The 16,967-nt window shown below is 40.8% G+C and overlaps 1 protein-coding gene across 1 annotated transcript in view; it reads left to right on the forward strand.

Moving 5' to 3' along the window:
- ESR1 (estrogen receptor 1) overlaps window positions 1-16,967 on the forward strand; it is a 228,250-nt gene that overhangs the window by 106,094 nt on the left and 105,189 nt on the right. The window contains exon 3 of the mRNA XM_063443604.1: window positions 15,892-16,008. Coding sequence (XP_063299674.1) covers window positions 15,892-16,008 — 117 coding nt within the window. The remainder of the gene's footprint in view (window positions 1-15,891; window positions 16,009-16,967) is intronic.

A 16,967-nucleotide genomic window follows, 5' to 3' on the forward strand; every position in this document is an offset into this window, starting at 1 on the left:
GGGCGGTGACCTGGGATCACGACTGCCTCCCAGCACTTGAACAAGCTACCCAAGGACACCAAGGAAGGCCTGGTTGAAGCTAGCCAACTTCTCCATCTGCTGCCGGGCGATTTCTGCCTCCTGGCGCCTCGCTTCCTGGGCATCCTGACGCAGTGCCTGAAAGCGCCGCTCAGAAAGGTTCTCCATCCTTTCCTGCTGCCTTTCCTCTGCTGCCCGCATATCCTCCATGACTGTGCGCAAATCCAGCTGAAACCGTCTCCTATCACCTGGAATATACAAATGACCATAATCGTGTTTTTTTTTTGTAGCAATTGGTACAAAAAACAGGTGGATATATATTATTTAACATAATGTAAATAAGGAAAAGATGTAACACATAAGAACAGTATACGCATAAAGTAAAATAAACACAATAAACACAATATACTTAAACTAAGCTCAAAATACAATGAAATTTAAATAGCAGTATATACAGACAATGTACAATTGTGATTATGGATTTAATTATGCAAACAAATTACATATAGAATCATTTTGAGTGAGTTCACAGTTTGCTGTGAATTAAAAGTTAGGAAAATGTACAATTACAACTTTCACTCTGAACATCATGTCTTACCAGTGTGCCGGGGTGCATTGGGCATTCTCTGTGGTTGGGTCTGTGGTTGGGTCGGTGTTGACGTCATCGTACTGGTGCTGCTGAACGATGTTGATGGACCATCGTCAGAAACATAACAAAAGGTTGAGGTATCATTGGAGAGTCCATCAACTGTATCTGAAAATGCGCAGATCAATAGTTCAGTCCACTGTACAAATAAAATGTGTTTTTTGGTGCAAATAGTTAATGGTTTTGTGCAGTGAATTTATAAATGGTTAGCAGAGCGAAAGCCAATGCAAAGTAGGAAAAAAACAAAACTTACCAACGGCTGTTGGCATCCTTCATTTTTTTTTATATTGGCCTTTCAGCTTTTTAAGCTTTGCCCTACACTGACTCGATGTCCGTTCAAATCCCGCAGCTGCCATCCGCTGAGAAATATCTTTATACACCTTTTCATTTCTCACTGATCCATCAAGTTCACTCTGAATAACGCTATCGCCAATTATAGTTAGGAAAGTGGATAGTTCCTGAGCCGACCAGACCTTGCTGTTGTTTGCAGGCATCCTTCTCCTATTATCTGGACTAAACGGCAACGTGGTGTTTGTTTCGCGCTTGCCTTTGACGTGAGCATTGACGTTTTTCTGTCCACCAATCAGTGGAATGTATTGTGTGATGCCAGTAGCTCCGCCCTAACCGTACCGTACCATTTCCTATGGCCCTACATCTGAAGGGGGACCATGAATGGTGCGGTTTGGTTCGGTTGTATTGGCCACTTTCATAATGGAAACACTCAAAATAGCGTACCGTACCAAACCGATCCGCTCAGTGGAAACGAGGCATTAGTGGTACTTTCATTTTTGTGACCGCTGACCAGTGCTTTTTGCCGCAAAGCAAACAGGGAATTTGCCTTGGGCGCCACTTTAACCCCTTAAGGACCAAACTTCTGGAATAAAAGGGAATAATGACATGTCACACATGTCATGTGTCCTTAAGGGGTTAAGGGGGGCGGCAAAAAATGCAGTCCTAAGTGCCCAGGTAAATGTTTTGTGTGCCTCTTGTCCTGGGGGGCCCAAGAGGTGGCCGGCTGGACACATTAGGGCCCCCCAAAGTGTTCAGCTGCTCATAGTGGAGGTGGGTGGGAAAGAGTACAGTCCTCTGAGCTCCCCCTGCTCTGCTTCCTCGTGCACCCTTCTATGATGCTTCCTAACCCATGGGTTGCTTGGGTCTCCCATGAAACAGCATTCTATCCACTAGGTGATCCCACAGGCACAAAGTGGTGAAATAGGGGTAGCCTCAAATACGGTCTAGACCGGCCCTCGTTTACACACCCCGCACACACACTGGGGAACTTACCCACAGACCATCATATTCATCTACTTAAGCGCGCTCACTCCCATGCTCTCATAGGAAAAATACAACCCTAATTTTCATAGGGAGAGTAAGAAAATTGCACACTTATAAAACCAAAAATAAAAACAGCTTGATTCAAAATGAATGTGTAACCAGGACATTGACAGTCCCCAATGTGACCCATATGCTGGGCCAGGTAGTTTATGGAGGATCTTGGCTGGCCAAATTGTTTTAGGTAGAATATGGCTTTGAGTGGATCTACAATTTATTTTGGAGGCGGTAACTGTAAAGATATTCGCTGGAAATGCTTCAGCTGACAACATGAGGCACCACCAAAGTACCTGCTGCCCCCTACCGGTACTGAATACCGTGCTCTTTCAGCATCTTTGTGATCAGTAGGAATATTTGCGGCTCCATCAGGACAGAAAATGGTAAATTATCAAATATTTTTATATGACAATCCTCCAAATCAATGGTGGGGATGTTTCGGGAGTCAGGATGGCTGATTTTATAAAGACATCTTGCGTGAATGCTCTGATATCTCTGGGTGCATCTGCAGGGACACTGGGAGCTTTCCGAATTCAGAATACTGATAGTATTGGCAGTCTTCAGCCATCTATTCTCACCCACAGTACCGCAACTACTGGCAAAGTCCAATATATCCTCTGGGCCCACTGTTTCTGGAGTTCCACGTAACCGGCTATTTCTCTAGCATTGTTGCTCTTCAATCAAAGGTACTGTGCGGGTAAGCCACTGGACCTGTTGGGAAATGTTATCCATCGGTTTTTGGGTCTCAGTCAGCCAGCTCTCTCATTCCTACATCATTAAATCAGGCATTCCTGGTGTTTGGGAGCTGAACTCGGTGTCGTGCTCTAGATTTCAGCATTGTGCTGGAACAGAGAGGGGGGATAACTGGGAGGGCAGGAAGGGAGTGGGAGGGGACCTGGAGTGGGGAGTCATTTGTGAGCTGATTACGTATGTACTTTCTTAGCCATGTAGTACACAGTGCTTGAGTATGGGACATTATTGTCTCGGGCATGTGTATGACATGTGTATGACAGTTTAACGGGTTGGTGCTTTGGTTTAGTTTAGTAAATTTCATAAAGTTAAGAAGGTTTCCGTGCTGGTCGATTGACCTTATCACAGGCTCAAGGGTGGCATGGGTGCACAGGTAGTGTCCGTGGGGACTTCAAATACCTATTACCATCTTTTCGATATTATACATTGAATTTCTTATATGAGTGCGGCTGTCGACCCTTCAGGAGGCTTGAGGTCATGGGTTTATGGTTCTATGGTTTTTTATAGCCTCAGTCCAGCAGTTCTAGGCTATTTTCCAAATTTTGTTCTGTTGGTTGGCCGCCAATTTCGCTGCACATTCGGAGGTTCTTGTTTTGATCCACTAGGTGGATACATCCATGTATGATCGGGGCCTCATTACTTCGCCACCTCCTATTGATAAGTGTTAGTGCAGCTTTGTTTATTTGGTAAGTGAGGTATGCCATAGCTTTTGTCAGGCATAGGGTAGCTCTGTGGGATTCTCATAAGTGTTTTGTCAAAACCGTGGTAGGTAGCATTGTTATGCCTTTAGGTCTAATGGGACGGGATCCACATGACCGATAAAAAATGGTGCCCTGGAGTTATTGCTGACTCCAGCCCCACCCACTGTGGGTGTTGTTCCTGGGTTTGTGCTATGATGATGGGGTTAATATTAGCAGCATGGTAATAGTGATGTATATTGGGGAGGCTCATGCCTACTCTCATGTGGTGTCTGTACATCGTGGAGATGGCGACCCTTGGTTTTTTGTTTGGTTAAGATAAACTGGTTAAGTAATTTTTGCTTTTCTGTGAAGTAGGAGTGCGGTATCTGGATGGGGAGGGTCCTAAATAGGTATTGATATTTTGGTACTACCATTTTCCTCGTGGCCACTCAGCCGGACCAAGAGCTTAATCTTTTGTGTCATCCCTGCAGGTGTTTTTTCACTTGATTTTGTAATGTCACATAGTTAGCCTTATAAAGTTGGGTCACCGAGGGGGTTAGTTTTATTCCTAGGAAGGTAAGGTGGTCATTCCTCCAATCGTATTGCAAGTCTGACTTGAGAGAGTTTATAGATTCGCTGGGTAAATTGAGACTCATGGTTTGCGTTTTGGTCACATTTCGTTTATAGTAGGAACATCTACTGTAGGCTTCTAGGGAAGTTGTGAACGCTTGCAATGAGGTCCTAGGGTTGGATAGTGTGAGTAGCACATCAGCGGCAAAAAGTGTAAGTTTGTATTCCCGTTGTACTCGAATGCCCTGTATGTGTGGGTGGTTACGGATTAGGGTGGTGAGGGGTTCCAGCGCCAGTATATATAGTAAGGGGGATAGTGGGCATCCCTGTTGTGATCCATTTGAAATGGCAAATGGTTGGGAGAGAAAACCGTTTGTGGTGACTTTGGCGGAAGGGTTGTTATAGAGTGCCATTACTGCTACCAGGAATTGGGTTGTGAAATTTATCTACATGTGATACTCGAAATTTTAGAATATTGTGCAAAAGTTCATTTATTTCAGTAATGCAATGTAAAAGGGGAAACTAATATATGAGGTAGACGTATTGCATGCAAAGAAAGATAGTTCAAGCCGTGATTTGCCATAAGTGCGATGATTATGGCTTACAGCTCAAGATAGTTTAAGCCGTGATTTGCAATAAGTGCGATGATTATGGCTTACAGCTCATGAAAACCCCAAATCCACAATCTCAGTAAATTAGAGTATTACATGCAATCAATAAAACAAGGAGTGTACATAGAACAATATCGGACCTCTGAAAAGTATAAGCATGCATATAGACTCAGTACTCGAATTGGGCCCCTTTTGCAGCAAATACTGCCTCAATGTTGCGTGGCATGGAAGCTATCAGCCTGTGGCACTGCTGAGGTGTTATGGAAGACCAGCATGCTTCAATAGCGGCCTTCAGTTCTTCTGAATTGTTCGGTCTCATGTCTCTCATCTTTCTCTTGGCAATGCCCCATAGATTCTCTATGGGGTTCAGGTCAGGCGAGTTTGCTGGCCAATCAAGCACAGTAATCCCACGGTCATTGAACCAGGCTTTGGTGCTTTTGGCAGTGTGGGCAGGTGCCAAGTCCTGCTGGAAAATGATGTCAGCATCCCCATAAAGCCAGTCTGTGGAAGGAAGCACTAGTAGACGGCTGTGTTGACCCTGGACTTAATGAAGCACAGTGGACCCCTACCAGCAGAAGACATGGCTCCCCAAATCAACACAGACTGTGGAAACTTCACACTGGACTTCAAGCATCTTGCAGTGTGTGCCTCTCCATTCTTCCTCCAGACTCTGGGTCATTGGTTTTCAAATGAGATGCAAAAGTCGCTCTCATCAGAAAAGAGGACTTTGGACCACTGAGCAACAGACCAGGTCTGTTTTTCTGTAGCCCAGGTAAGACGCTTCTGACGTTGTTTGTTGTTCAGGAGCGGTTTGACAAGAGGAATGCGACATCTGAAGCCCACGTCCAGGATCTGTCTGTGTGTGGTGGCTCTTGATGCACTGACTCCAGCCTCAGTCTACTCCTTGTGAAAGTCCCCAACACATTTGAATGGCCTTTTCAGACAATCCTCTCCAGGCTGCGGTCATCCCTGCTGCTTGTGCACCTTTTTCTTCCACACTTTTCCCTACCACATAACTTTCTATTAATGTGCATTGATACAGCACTTTGGGAACATCAACCTTCCTTATGAGGCTTTCCCTCCTTATGGAGGGTGTTAATAATGGTTTTCTGCACAACTGTCAGGTCAGCAGTCTTCCCCATGATTGTGATTCCTACTGAACCAGACTGATAGACCAGTCAAAGGCTCAGAAACCCTTTGCAGGTGTTATGGCTTACTTAGCTGATTAGAGTGGGACACTGTGAGCCTAGAATATTGCACCTTTTCACAATATTCTAATTTACTGAGATTGTGGATTTCGGGTTTTCATGAGCTGTAATCCATAATCATCGCACTTATGACAAATCACGGCTTGAACTATCTTGCTTTGCATGTAATGCGTCTATCTCATATATTAGTTTTCCCTTTTACGTTACATTACTGAAATAAATGAACTTTTGCACGATATTAATTTTTTTTATTATTCTTTTTGCAAATTTTACATATGTAACATCACAGACAAAAACAGTTCAGAATTAGACATATAGACTTTGATTTACAATAGAAGGATATATGAACTGTTGAGTAAACTTCACACACAAAAACACAAATATCACAATTTAAAAGGACTGAGCGGATTAGGCGGGCCTAAACTATAATAATTAGGTTACTTCATAACTTTCCTGAATACAGTACCATAGGGAAGAACTAGAGTGATCTTTATATATAAGGATATTCATAACAGAGAACGCAATAAGGTATATAGTTATATCAGATTATCTAGCCATGTTAACCATTTCTCATCAAATTTTAAGGGGCTATCATATTGAAAAGATATTCCCCTTTCCATATCGTGTTGGTATTTGAGCTGAGTTAGCACTTGGGTCCAAGATGGAGTCTTTTTCTGTAGCCAATATCTTGATATTTCGATTTTTATGGCCACCATAAGTTGCATTATTAGATATCTATTTTGAGTTGAGAATCTTCTTAAATTAAAAAAAAAAAAGAGAAACCATTGAGTTATCATCCAAATCTTCTCCCGCTAAATCTGATATAACTCTAAATATGTTTTGCACGATATTCTAATTTTTCGAGTATCACCTGTAGTACCTCGAGGAGGAAGGACCAGTACAGCATGTCAAAAGATTTTTCTGCATCTAGAGATAGGAATACACTGTTCCCCCCTACCTGAAGGCAGTACATCAGGTCCAGCACCTTCCGAGTTCCGTCTGCCCCTTGTCTGCCCCTGACAAATCCTACTTGGTCGTCATGGACTATAACGGATCACCTGGCACCCCGACTGGGTACCTCCATTGAAGGATGCTACTAGCGCTTCCTGAGGAATCCAAGCACTGCAGCAGACACCATAACCACTGTAGACTCCTCCAGAGAGCAGGACAGGAACAAGCTCTTACAAGAGCTCAGTAGTAATTTAGCAAGGGAGTATGACAAGCATAGCAATCCCTTGTAGCAGATTCCCCCAATAAGAGACAGGACTCCAAATTGAGGGTGAAGTAGAACTGACAGAGCTGTGGGTTTATTGTTCTTATATACACATTCTTGCACATTAGTACCACCCACAGGGTTTTGTAAAACAACCAATAAACATGTACAATACACTCAGACAATCCCACACAAAATCCGCCCTTCTGCATGTGATACAATTATCTTACACAATGGGTTAATGTAATTATCACAGGCAGAGAAATACAGTTTTTCCACATTATTCATAACTTTAAAATTATGTGTCACATTTACATAGTTTCAGAATCAGCATACTCCAAATACCAACATACGTCAAAATCATACAAATTGGTCCAGTGGGTCAAAAGTTAGATCGACGTCCTTTGTGACCAAATGAAGCCTGGCTTTTCTGCCCAAAACCAGTTCCACAGAGTCTTCTATCCTGGAGATAATTGGGAAGTAATCCAATTATCTCCAAGGACAGAGACAAAACTCCATTAGCCACATGGTAGCAAAATTCAATAAAATACATAATAATATATAACTGTGCAGCTATTGCATAAAACAGGTACATTCAACATATCCCGAGATAGCTTAGATCTGAGCGCACATTATTACTGAATGGCGCTCAGATCACATACATACAGTTCAATTGCCATGGAGCCAAAGTCTTTCACATAGTCTGTCGTTATACGAATGGGCTCCATGGCATAGCTATCTGGGGTAACACTGCTCACATAGGGAAAGTACCGAATGACCCGGCTTTCGGATCTTTGCAGGGGAAAATCAAGCATTTCAACATGGGGCCATAGTCACAGGGCAGGAGGCTGGCAAACAGTCTTCTTCAATGCCTAGTGGCAAAGCTGGTTCTGCCACATGGACAATGGTCAGTATTGTAGTTGCCAATCGGTTGGCAAAGATATTAGCAAATAGTTTTATATCTGTGTCCAGTAACGATATGGGCCTTAGGTGTTGGGGGGCTTGCCTGGTTTTGGTAATGCCGCTATGTGTGCTATCAGCATCTCCTGTGGTGTAGTCCCTGTTTGTAGCATAGTCTGGAAAGCGTTGTGTAAAAGGGGCCCTAACGTGCTGGAGTAGGTCTTGTAATATTGATTGGGGAGACATTCTTGCACATTAGTACCACCCACAGGGTTTTGTAAAACAACCAATAAACATGTACAATACACTCAGACAATCCCACACAAAATCTGCCCCTCTGCATGGGATACAATTATCTTACACAATGGGTTAATGTAATTATCACAGGCAGAGAAATACAGTTTTTCCACATTATTCATAACTTTAAAATTATGTGTCACATTTACAGATTTTCAGAATCAGCATACTCCAAATACCAACATACGTCAAAATCATACAAATTGGTCCAGTGGGTCAAAAGTTAGATCGACGTCCTTTGTGACCAAATGAAGCCTGGCTTTTCTGCCCAAAACCAGTTCCACAGAGTGTTCTATCCTGGAGATAATTGGGAAGTAATCCAATTATCTCCAAGGACAGAGGCAAAACTCCATTAGCCACATGGTAGCAAAATTCAATAAAATACATAATAATATATAACTGTGCAGCTATTGCATAAAACAGGTACATTCAACATATCCCCAGATAGCTTAGATCTGAGCGCACATTATTACCGAATGGCGCTCAGATCACATACATACAGTTCAATTGCCATGGAGCCAAAGTCTTTCACATAGTCTTTCGTTATACGAATGGGCTCCATGGCATAGCTATCTGGGGTAACACTGCTCACATAGGGAAAGTACCGAATGACCCGGCTTTCGGATCTTTGCAGGGGAAAATCAAGCATTTCAACATGGGGCCATAGTCACAGGGCAGGAGGCTGGCAATCAGTCTTCTTCAATGCCCAGTGGCGAAGTTGGTTCTGCCACATGGACAATGGTCAGTATTGTAGTTGCCAATCGGTTGGCAAAGATATTAGCAAATAGTTTTATATCTGTGTTCAGTAACGATATGGGCCTTAGGTGTTGGGGGGCTTGCCTGGTTTTGGTAATGCCGCTATGTGTGCTATCAGCATCTCCTGTGGTGTAGTCCCTGTTTGTAGCATAGTCTGGAAAGCGTTGTGTAAAAGGGGCCCTAACGTGCTGGAGTAGGTCTTGTAATATTGATTGGGGAGACTGTCTGGTCCCGGTGATTTGCCTGTCAGTAGTGCATCAATGGTAGAAAGTAGTTCATCCAACGTAATAGGATTTTGCAGTGTTTGTTGTTGGTCTGGAGAACGTGTTGGCAGTTGTATATGGGACAGGAACTAGCTAATGTCCGCTTTTGTCGGTTGGTAGACATTTTTATCATGTTTTAGATTATAGAGTCCTGAGTAGTACGTTGCAAATTCGTCTGCTATGTGTTGGGGGTTGAATATTTTCGTGCCATCGTTTTGTTGGAGGTAAGGTATTTTCAAGGCCTGTTGCTGCTGTCTTAGCCATGATGCTAGCAGTTTCCCTGCTTTGTTGCCTTGGGCGTACTCCCTAGTTTTTAGTTTTTGCATCATATATGCAGTTTTGCTCAAGTTTGTTCCCCTGGGTGGAGCGTTCGCCACGAATCATATAGGCTAAATTCTGTCAGCAGTTAAACTATGGACACACATTGTGTTTGTAATGCTTTACTTCTGGGTTGTTGAGGGGTTGCTGAGGAATCTATTTCCTGGTCAAAAATGTGGTTGAGATCTCTGCATAGAATTAGCTGTTCAGTTTGGAGGTCTAGTTTCGTTAACACCTTATGTAGGAAGTTTGTATTAGAGCTGTATGAATTTGCTATAGTGTATGTGGTGTCATTTATTTTGCATATGAGTATGATCTGCCTTGGCTGTCTGTAATTAGTTTGAGTAATTGAAATGCTTGCGATTTATGAATGAGGATTGTTACTCCCCTAGCTTTTGATGTGTGAGTTGCGTAATATTGCAAGGGGTATTCCTTGGTACCAAAGGTAGGGATTTTGGTTTTGACAAAGTGTGTCTCCTGAATGCACAGAATCTCAGCCTGAGCTTGTTTCACGTCTCTGAGTAACATCCAGCGTTTATTAGGGGTGTTCATTTTCAAGGGGGTAAAAGGGGGGGGGGCTATATAAAAACAAGTCCCCAAGTGGGTTGCAGTGCCATGCGGGTGCAGTGCCATGCGGGTGCACCGCGGGGGCAGGAAACAGTTTGTTCCCTATGGGTGGCTAGTGAGCTATATGACACATAACTTTGGGTGTACAGAACTAATCAATGTTATAAATCAACTGGTAGCGGTTTGTGCATATGAGCATGGCTATCTGTAATGTGGAAGTATGGGCTGTTGGTCGGCCGACATAGGAAGGCCTAGTCTATGTCTAGTGCATATCAAAGTTGCACCTACTCCAGAAGTTTGTTAACTGCATATTCTGGGAGAGTGCAATACAATTTGCTGCTCCTCAACTTATACGTACATATAATATGGGCTCCCAGACCTTTTTTTTTTTGTGTTCGGACACTGAGTGTGAACCCTGTACCCTGCCAGTAGATAGACTATCCTCCATACCATATGTGTTGCTTTCCCCTGTAATTCAACGGGGTGTGTGCATACTTCTTTATGTATGCCTTGGGTTGTGCCCTGGTGGCGCAACTTCTTATTGATTCTCCGCTATTAGATAGGTTAACATTGGTATTAGCCAACCTGGTTTCTCAGAGGGCTGGTAGTGGTCTGTCATGCCACCTTTCTGCGCGCATGCTGCAGGGGGTACGTCTTGGTGCATTAGGGTGCAATGTATAGGGGCTGCGGGTGCCACTTTATTAAGTCAGCATGCAGAGTGGCACATAAGCAAAAATTATACATTAGCTATGGGTACATGACACATATCGTTTAGCAATTGGGCGGACCAGTAGGTCCGTCGTGTATACATAAGAGATACTTGCGGTACTGGTTAGACCCTGTATGTGTTGAGCAGTACAGAATTTTTAGCACTTGCTGTGGGTTTTGTGAAAGTACAGCTTGATTCTTCTTTGCGGGGAGGCCACATGGTCATCTGGTATGTTGTCAAGGCCCCAGGATCTCAGCTTTCGGATTCCATCTTCCGGGGAGAGTATAGGTATCATTATCCCTTCTTTGTTAACCAGCACACTCTTAGGATCTCTGCGACGGGTGCAAAGTCCCTTCTTCTGCAGAATGTCGCTGTGGATAGATCCATGAAGAGTTTCACATTAGGGTAGTCCTCTGGCGGTTTGGCTTTGTTCCTGCTGGCTCTGAGGAACAGTATATCTCTAGAAGTGGAATCCGGTAGATGTCTGGGGCATGGGACCCGGTGCATGCGGTCCACGAGCAGCATAACGGTGGGAATCTCAGGTGCGTAGGTGTCTAGAAGGCCTCTAACATAGGCCTGTAATTCTGTCGGTGGGATAGTTTCAGGCACCCCTCTGATGCGGATATTGTTGCGCCTTGCCCGGTCTTCCAGGTCTGCTAGCTTGGCTTCAGTGCGTTCCAGCTTAGCTTCTAGTTCCTCCACTAGTAGGTGAGTTTCCCCGGTGGGTCAGTCATTTCCAGGTCTCGTTGTGGATCTTCTTTTCCCCCCTATACCGTCGCCATCTTTGTCAGAGGCCTGTTGGTCTATAGGTTCGGGTTGCGGTTTAAAGAAGTTTTGTTTTTCTGCCTTGGAGGCATTCTTTTTGTTCTTAGCAAGCTAGTGCCAGCTCTAATGAGATTAACCCACTTACTAGGGAAATGCTTCCTCCTAGGACTCTCTGAAGTTCAAAGTTAAATAGGGCTCTGGAATGAGGCATCTGTGACAGCAAGGGGTACAAAGCCATGGGAATTAGCCTGGATTCCCAAATATATTTGCATATAAAACTTCACTCACTTGAGCATGCATACATTATCACTCACTAAACGCCAACTTCAATTCTCGCAAAGTTCAATAGTTTCCTTAAAACCACCTGACTTAGGCAAAAATAATATGGATTTAGTTACAGTATATGATCATACATTTCATAAAGTCTGTGGCAGGTTTATGCAATGTATAATCATATACTGTAACTAAATCTTTACTTTTACTTTTGCCCAAGTAACTTGGTTTTAAGGAAACCATTGAATGTCGATGTATCCCACTTTTGGGGCGGTCCTCTCTTAGCAACCTAATGTCTGCTCTTAAAAACATAAATATTATGTACGTATATTATATACATTTTCTTTATTTTGCTCTGTTGGTCACTTCTCACTTGGTCTGTGTATAAAATCAATATTTAATCATCAGTCATCTTTTTTTACCATCACCATGGATGGAACTTTGAATCTCAAATCAAGCGAACATGTTCTTCCATTGAGTTCATTTGGATGAATGGCAGTTTATAATGAAAAGTCTCAATATTTAGAGTATAACATGGAATATCTTCAGACAAATGTCACAAAAATACACTTCTCCATAAACACCATTAGGGATTAAATCAAAAGAAACTAATTAAAACCAATGTTGCTTTATAGAAGGTTTAACAATGTAATAGACAATATAACAATTATGAGTCAGCAACATCATATATAGAATATAAACATGTCAATAGAACTTTTAAAAGGTTAATTAGATGGGTATCCTAGAAAGAAAAAGAAACTCATGTCATTAGTAAGAATGAACAGGACTTTTTGAAGGACAGATCATGTCAAACTAACTTAATTGCATTCAATGAAGTCAGTAGATGTATAGGTCAGGATGAAGCAGTGAATGTGATCTACTTGCATTTTGCTAAAACATTTTATACTGTTCTACACAGAAAGCTACCACTGTACAAGGTGGAGGAAAATGTTTTACATAAATATTATTGTTCTTTAATCGAAAACTGTTTAAAGATGAAATGCAAAGGGTTGTTGTAAAAAGGAAATTAGAATTAGAGTTGGACAAAAATGTCTAGTGGCGTACCTTAGTTCAGTTCCTAGTCCACTTCATTTTTTTTTAAATACGTTTCTTCGATTGGGCATTGAAAATCAGGTCGGTTTTTGCAGATAATTCTGCAATCAATAAGACGGGGAGAGTGACAATTATATAAACATGTCAGCTGTGCTATGTACAATAGAGGAGACAAAGAACAGTGAAAATAATATAGGTCTTTGGAAATATGAAGTGGGGAGATAGTAAAGAAGGGACAATGCGTGTGCTGATAGAAGATCAAGATAGACTCTAGTAATAAATTAAGAGAGAAGAAAAGAAGAGTAATATTGATCATAGTACAGCTGTGGTGTATTACAATTAGAGGAAGAGGTAAATCATTGGATTGTAGTAATGTGATTGAGGATGTAAGGTAACACACATGACATAATGAGGGGGGACCGAGAATGGCAGCTGGATCAGAATGTGAAGTTAAGAAAGCAGGCAAAAGCATGTGCAAATGGCTGAAATGCCTATATAAAACTAGATAAGATAATAAAGTCTGATGAGCAGTTTATTACTTTTCTAGGGATTAGGGCAAATTACGGCCTGGGACAGGCAAGTGTCAGATGAGAAAAGTTGTGGGATGATGATTATTCATTCAAGAAGATCTTTACATATGGTTGTGTTACGGATGTTGTATGTAAATTTAGACAACAGACCAGGCAGTATTAAATCTCACGTTTAAAGTATCATTTTTCCTTAACTTAACTATGAAGTGTATTTTTAAATAAGGACATTGTGGGCAGGTATTTTGCTGGGGAGAAGAGCTTGAGGGTCGACAGAACCAAATGTGGGACTCTTTAGCCCAGAATCTCGGAGGGCATGGCTTCCATACTGCTCCCACTGCCATGTCTCCTTGTTGAGTCTAGTCTGTGAGCAAAAGCAGCGCAATTTAAATAGAGACGGTAATTTGATATCAGCATGGCAGTAGAACCCTTAGATTCATGGGTTAGAACTACAGGTCTGGAGACTTGCAGCCTCCTCTCCCCCAGTCTGTGTTTCCTATCCAATAGAGCCACCACTACCTGTCTCTTTCCTTGCACTCAACACAACCTCCAGCTAGGTAAGGAGAAAGGAACCTGTATTTTTACAGCTTGTGTATATGTACTCAACTTTGTGTGACTGTATGTATCTTTGGGGGTTAAGCTGGAGTTTACATGGATCCAGAGGAGTAGCTTTGGGGAAGGGTCACCAACTTTTGTTTTTGGTTCAATGACCTGGTATTTTTTATCCTGGTTGTGAAACTGGAAGAAGTTTAGAAGCAGCCAAAAAAAATAACAAGGGGAATGAAAGACCTTATGAAGAAGAGTTAGAAAGGGTGTTTTTTTTTTTACTTTAAAAGTTGAAATCTCAAAGGAATAAAAACGAAAAAGATGTATATTTATCTGCCTCAAGAGGTTGTTTTATCAGATTTGGTAGATATTTTGAAACCATCTAGAAGTGTTTTGGTACAGCAGGATATTCTGGGATGCACTCGCTAATATGGTATTATCAGCGTATTGATAAATGAGGAATTTGAGTTTAAAAAAATCCTATTAGAAATCATCTCAAATTTGGGGGTTTGCCTATTTTGGATTAACTGCATAAAAGGTGAAAGGTAGAAATTAATGGACTTCAGTATTTTTTTTTTTATTGTAACCATGTAATAGAGTAAATTCATCATTAAGCTCCTTTGTTCTAAATTGATGTAAACTGACAGCCAGGTTGTAAAATAAAGTTTAAGCAGCCAAGATGGAAAAATATTCCAGATTTACTGTTTTAGCCTACAGTTTTCAATGTGGGTGATAATTCACTGTTTAGTGAATAAGTTCCTTAGTGCATCTTCCCCTGATCACCTCCAGGATGAAATCAGTTCTGTTTCACACAGATGTGGGACTGATCTTATGCCAACCTCTTAAAGTATTGTGATTTATAAAAAATCAGATAAAGAAAGGAGAAAAATATTGAAATACCTTGCCAAACCCTAAAACAGATTGTGATCAGCCATGTGGCTGTGGGCGGACTCTTTATTTATTTACTTATTTTCATTTTAATATGTGAACTAGAAAGAAAAGAGCGTGTATGTTAGTATAATCTCTGGAAAGATACGTTACGTCTTGTAAATAAATAGATCTCTTGATTTTTTTATTTTTTTTTACTCTTTCCGGTACATTTAGGAATGAGAGCATGATAACTAACGGTCCAAAAATCAGGAGAAATTTTAGCAAAATTAAATTCTACTTATTTTAGAATTTTTATTTTTATTTTTTTTTTATTCAGCTCGTGTATGTAAAAGTAAGGTTAATATTTATATTCTGTTCTCTAAACTCCCGTCGTTATATTTTATTATCCATTCATAAAAATGTATGTATCCATACATCGTCTAAACTCCTTTCATTATATTTTAACATCCAACCATATGTATCTATGTATCTGCACATTGTCTATATGCGTATCCACACACCTGCCAACGTGTCTATCTACTCGTCTGTCCGTCTATGTTACAGTCCATTTGTCCATCAACCTATCAGTCCTTGGCCTGTCTGTCTGTCTCTGTCTGTCTATCCATCTATTTATCCATCTAATTTTGTAGAACGAAAGCTTCAGGTGAGTATATATCTCTCTGTGGCTATACAATTGTGGGAGATCTCACCAGCACAATATATAACTTAACCTAGCATCTGCTTGTTTATGGTTTTGACATCCACAAAGTGTAATTGTAATCTATTTTTTAATGTCCACTTTAAAATCTTGACATCACTTCTAGCATAGGTAACAGTATTGATACTAAGATATTAAATACTTCTGTTGGAAAATCTAAGATATTTACAAGAAAATGCTATTTTGCACATCAATGACTTTGATACATAGTAAGAAACATTTGTATGAGATTGTTCAGAACAAAAGGTTTTTCAAGGTCCTACTCTTTTTTTGAATTTACAAGAACCTTTTTATTTCTCTGCAGGGCATAATGACTATATGTGTCCTGCGACCAATCAGTGCACTATTGACAAGAACAGGAGAAAAAGCTGCCAAGCCTGTCGACTGCGCAAATGCTATGAAGTGGGGATGATGAAAGGGGGTAGGTATCAAGTGCACAGAAAGATGCTATCGCTGAATGTAAAAATTGTGCTTCACTTTCTAACAAAGAAATGTACACACTGTTTGAAAATGTATAAAAAAAGAAAAAAAACATCTCAATTATTCAGAAGTGTCCCTATTTGGCATGCATTTACAGCTTTTAAACATTATCTGTCATCTGCAGCCAATGTGGGTAACAAAGTCATACACAAGGAATGTATCTATACAATGTGTTTGCAAAAGTGCATGCAAATATATAGATTTAGTTTTTTAAAGATTTCTCCAATTTGTTTCCATGTGGAAAATGTAAACAGGTATATAGGTACGCCTTGGCACCCACGATGACATAGATTGTGTAGTATAAGTATATCAAATTTCTTATTCTTGCTTATTATAGATTGATAACTATACATTTACAAACAATAAATGAAGAGTAAAATGTATTGATTAAATTAGAAAGGCTTAAAAGCAGGGCAATTTTGTATGGCAGACTATTTTTTAGCAAAAGTGCTTATAGGCACACTGGCCTTTAATCTTTTTGAGTACTAGATGTATTTAACCCTCTGAGCATCGGCTGGTTTTATCCTTACAAAATGTATATTTAAAAAGCAACAAAATGCAAACTAATAACTGTGTTCTCATTGATTTTCTGAAGATAAACTGAATTAAACACCGGGACAAATTTATTTTATGTTTATAAAATAGCTTATAAAAGGGTAATATATATATAATTTCCATAAATTTGCATGGTAACAATAGAAAAAGAGCTTTTAAGGCCAAATTAATTGAACTGCAAGTTGACTGCTTTTACCTTGAATTTGAAAATCACTCTGAATTCACTTTGAATTCTTACTTTAACAAACAAACCTGTCAGCCATGCATCGGTTATAGGTTTTACCAGTAAAATGTTTTCCGAAGATATTGCGGAAAGATGAAACTGGTCAGCAAGGGGTGTATACA

This window comes from Pelobates fuscus, chromosome 2 (genome assembly GCF_036172605.1).
Source record: "Pelobates fuscus isolate aPelFus1 chromosome 2, aPelFus1.pri, whole genome shotgun sequence".
Classification (NCBI taxonomy): Eukaryota; Metazoa; Chordata; class Amphibia; order Anura; family Pelobatidae; genus Pelobates; species Pelobates fuscus.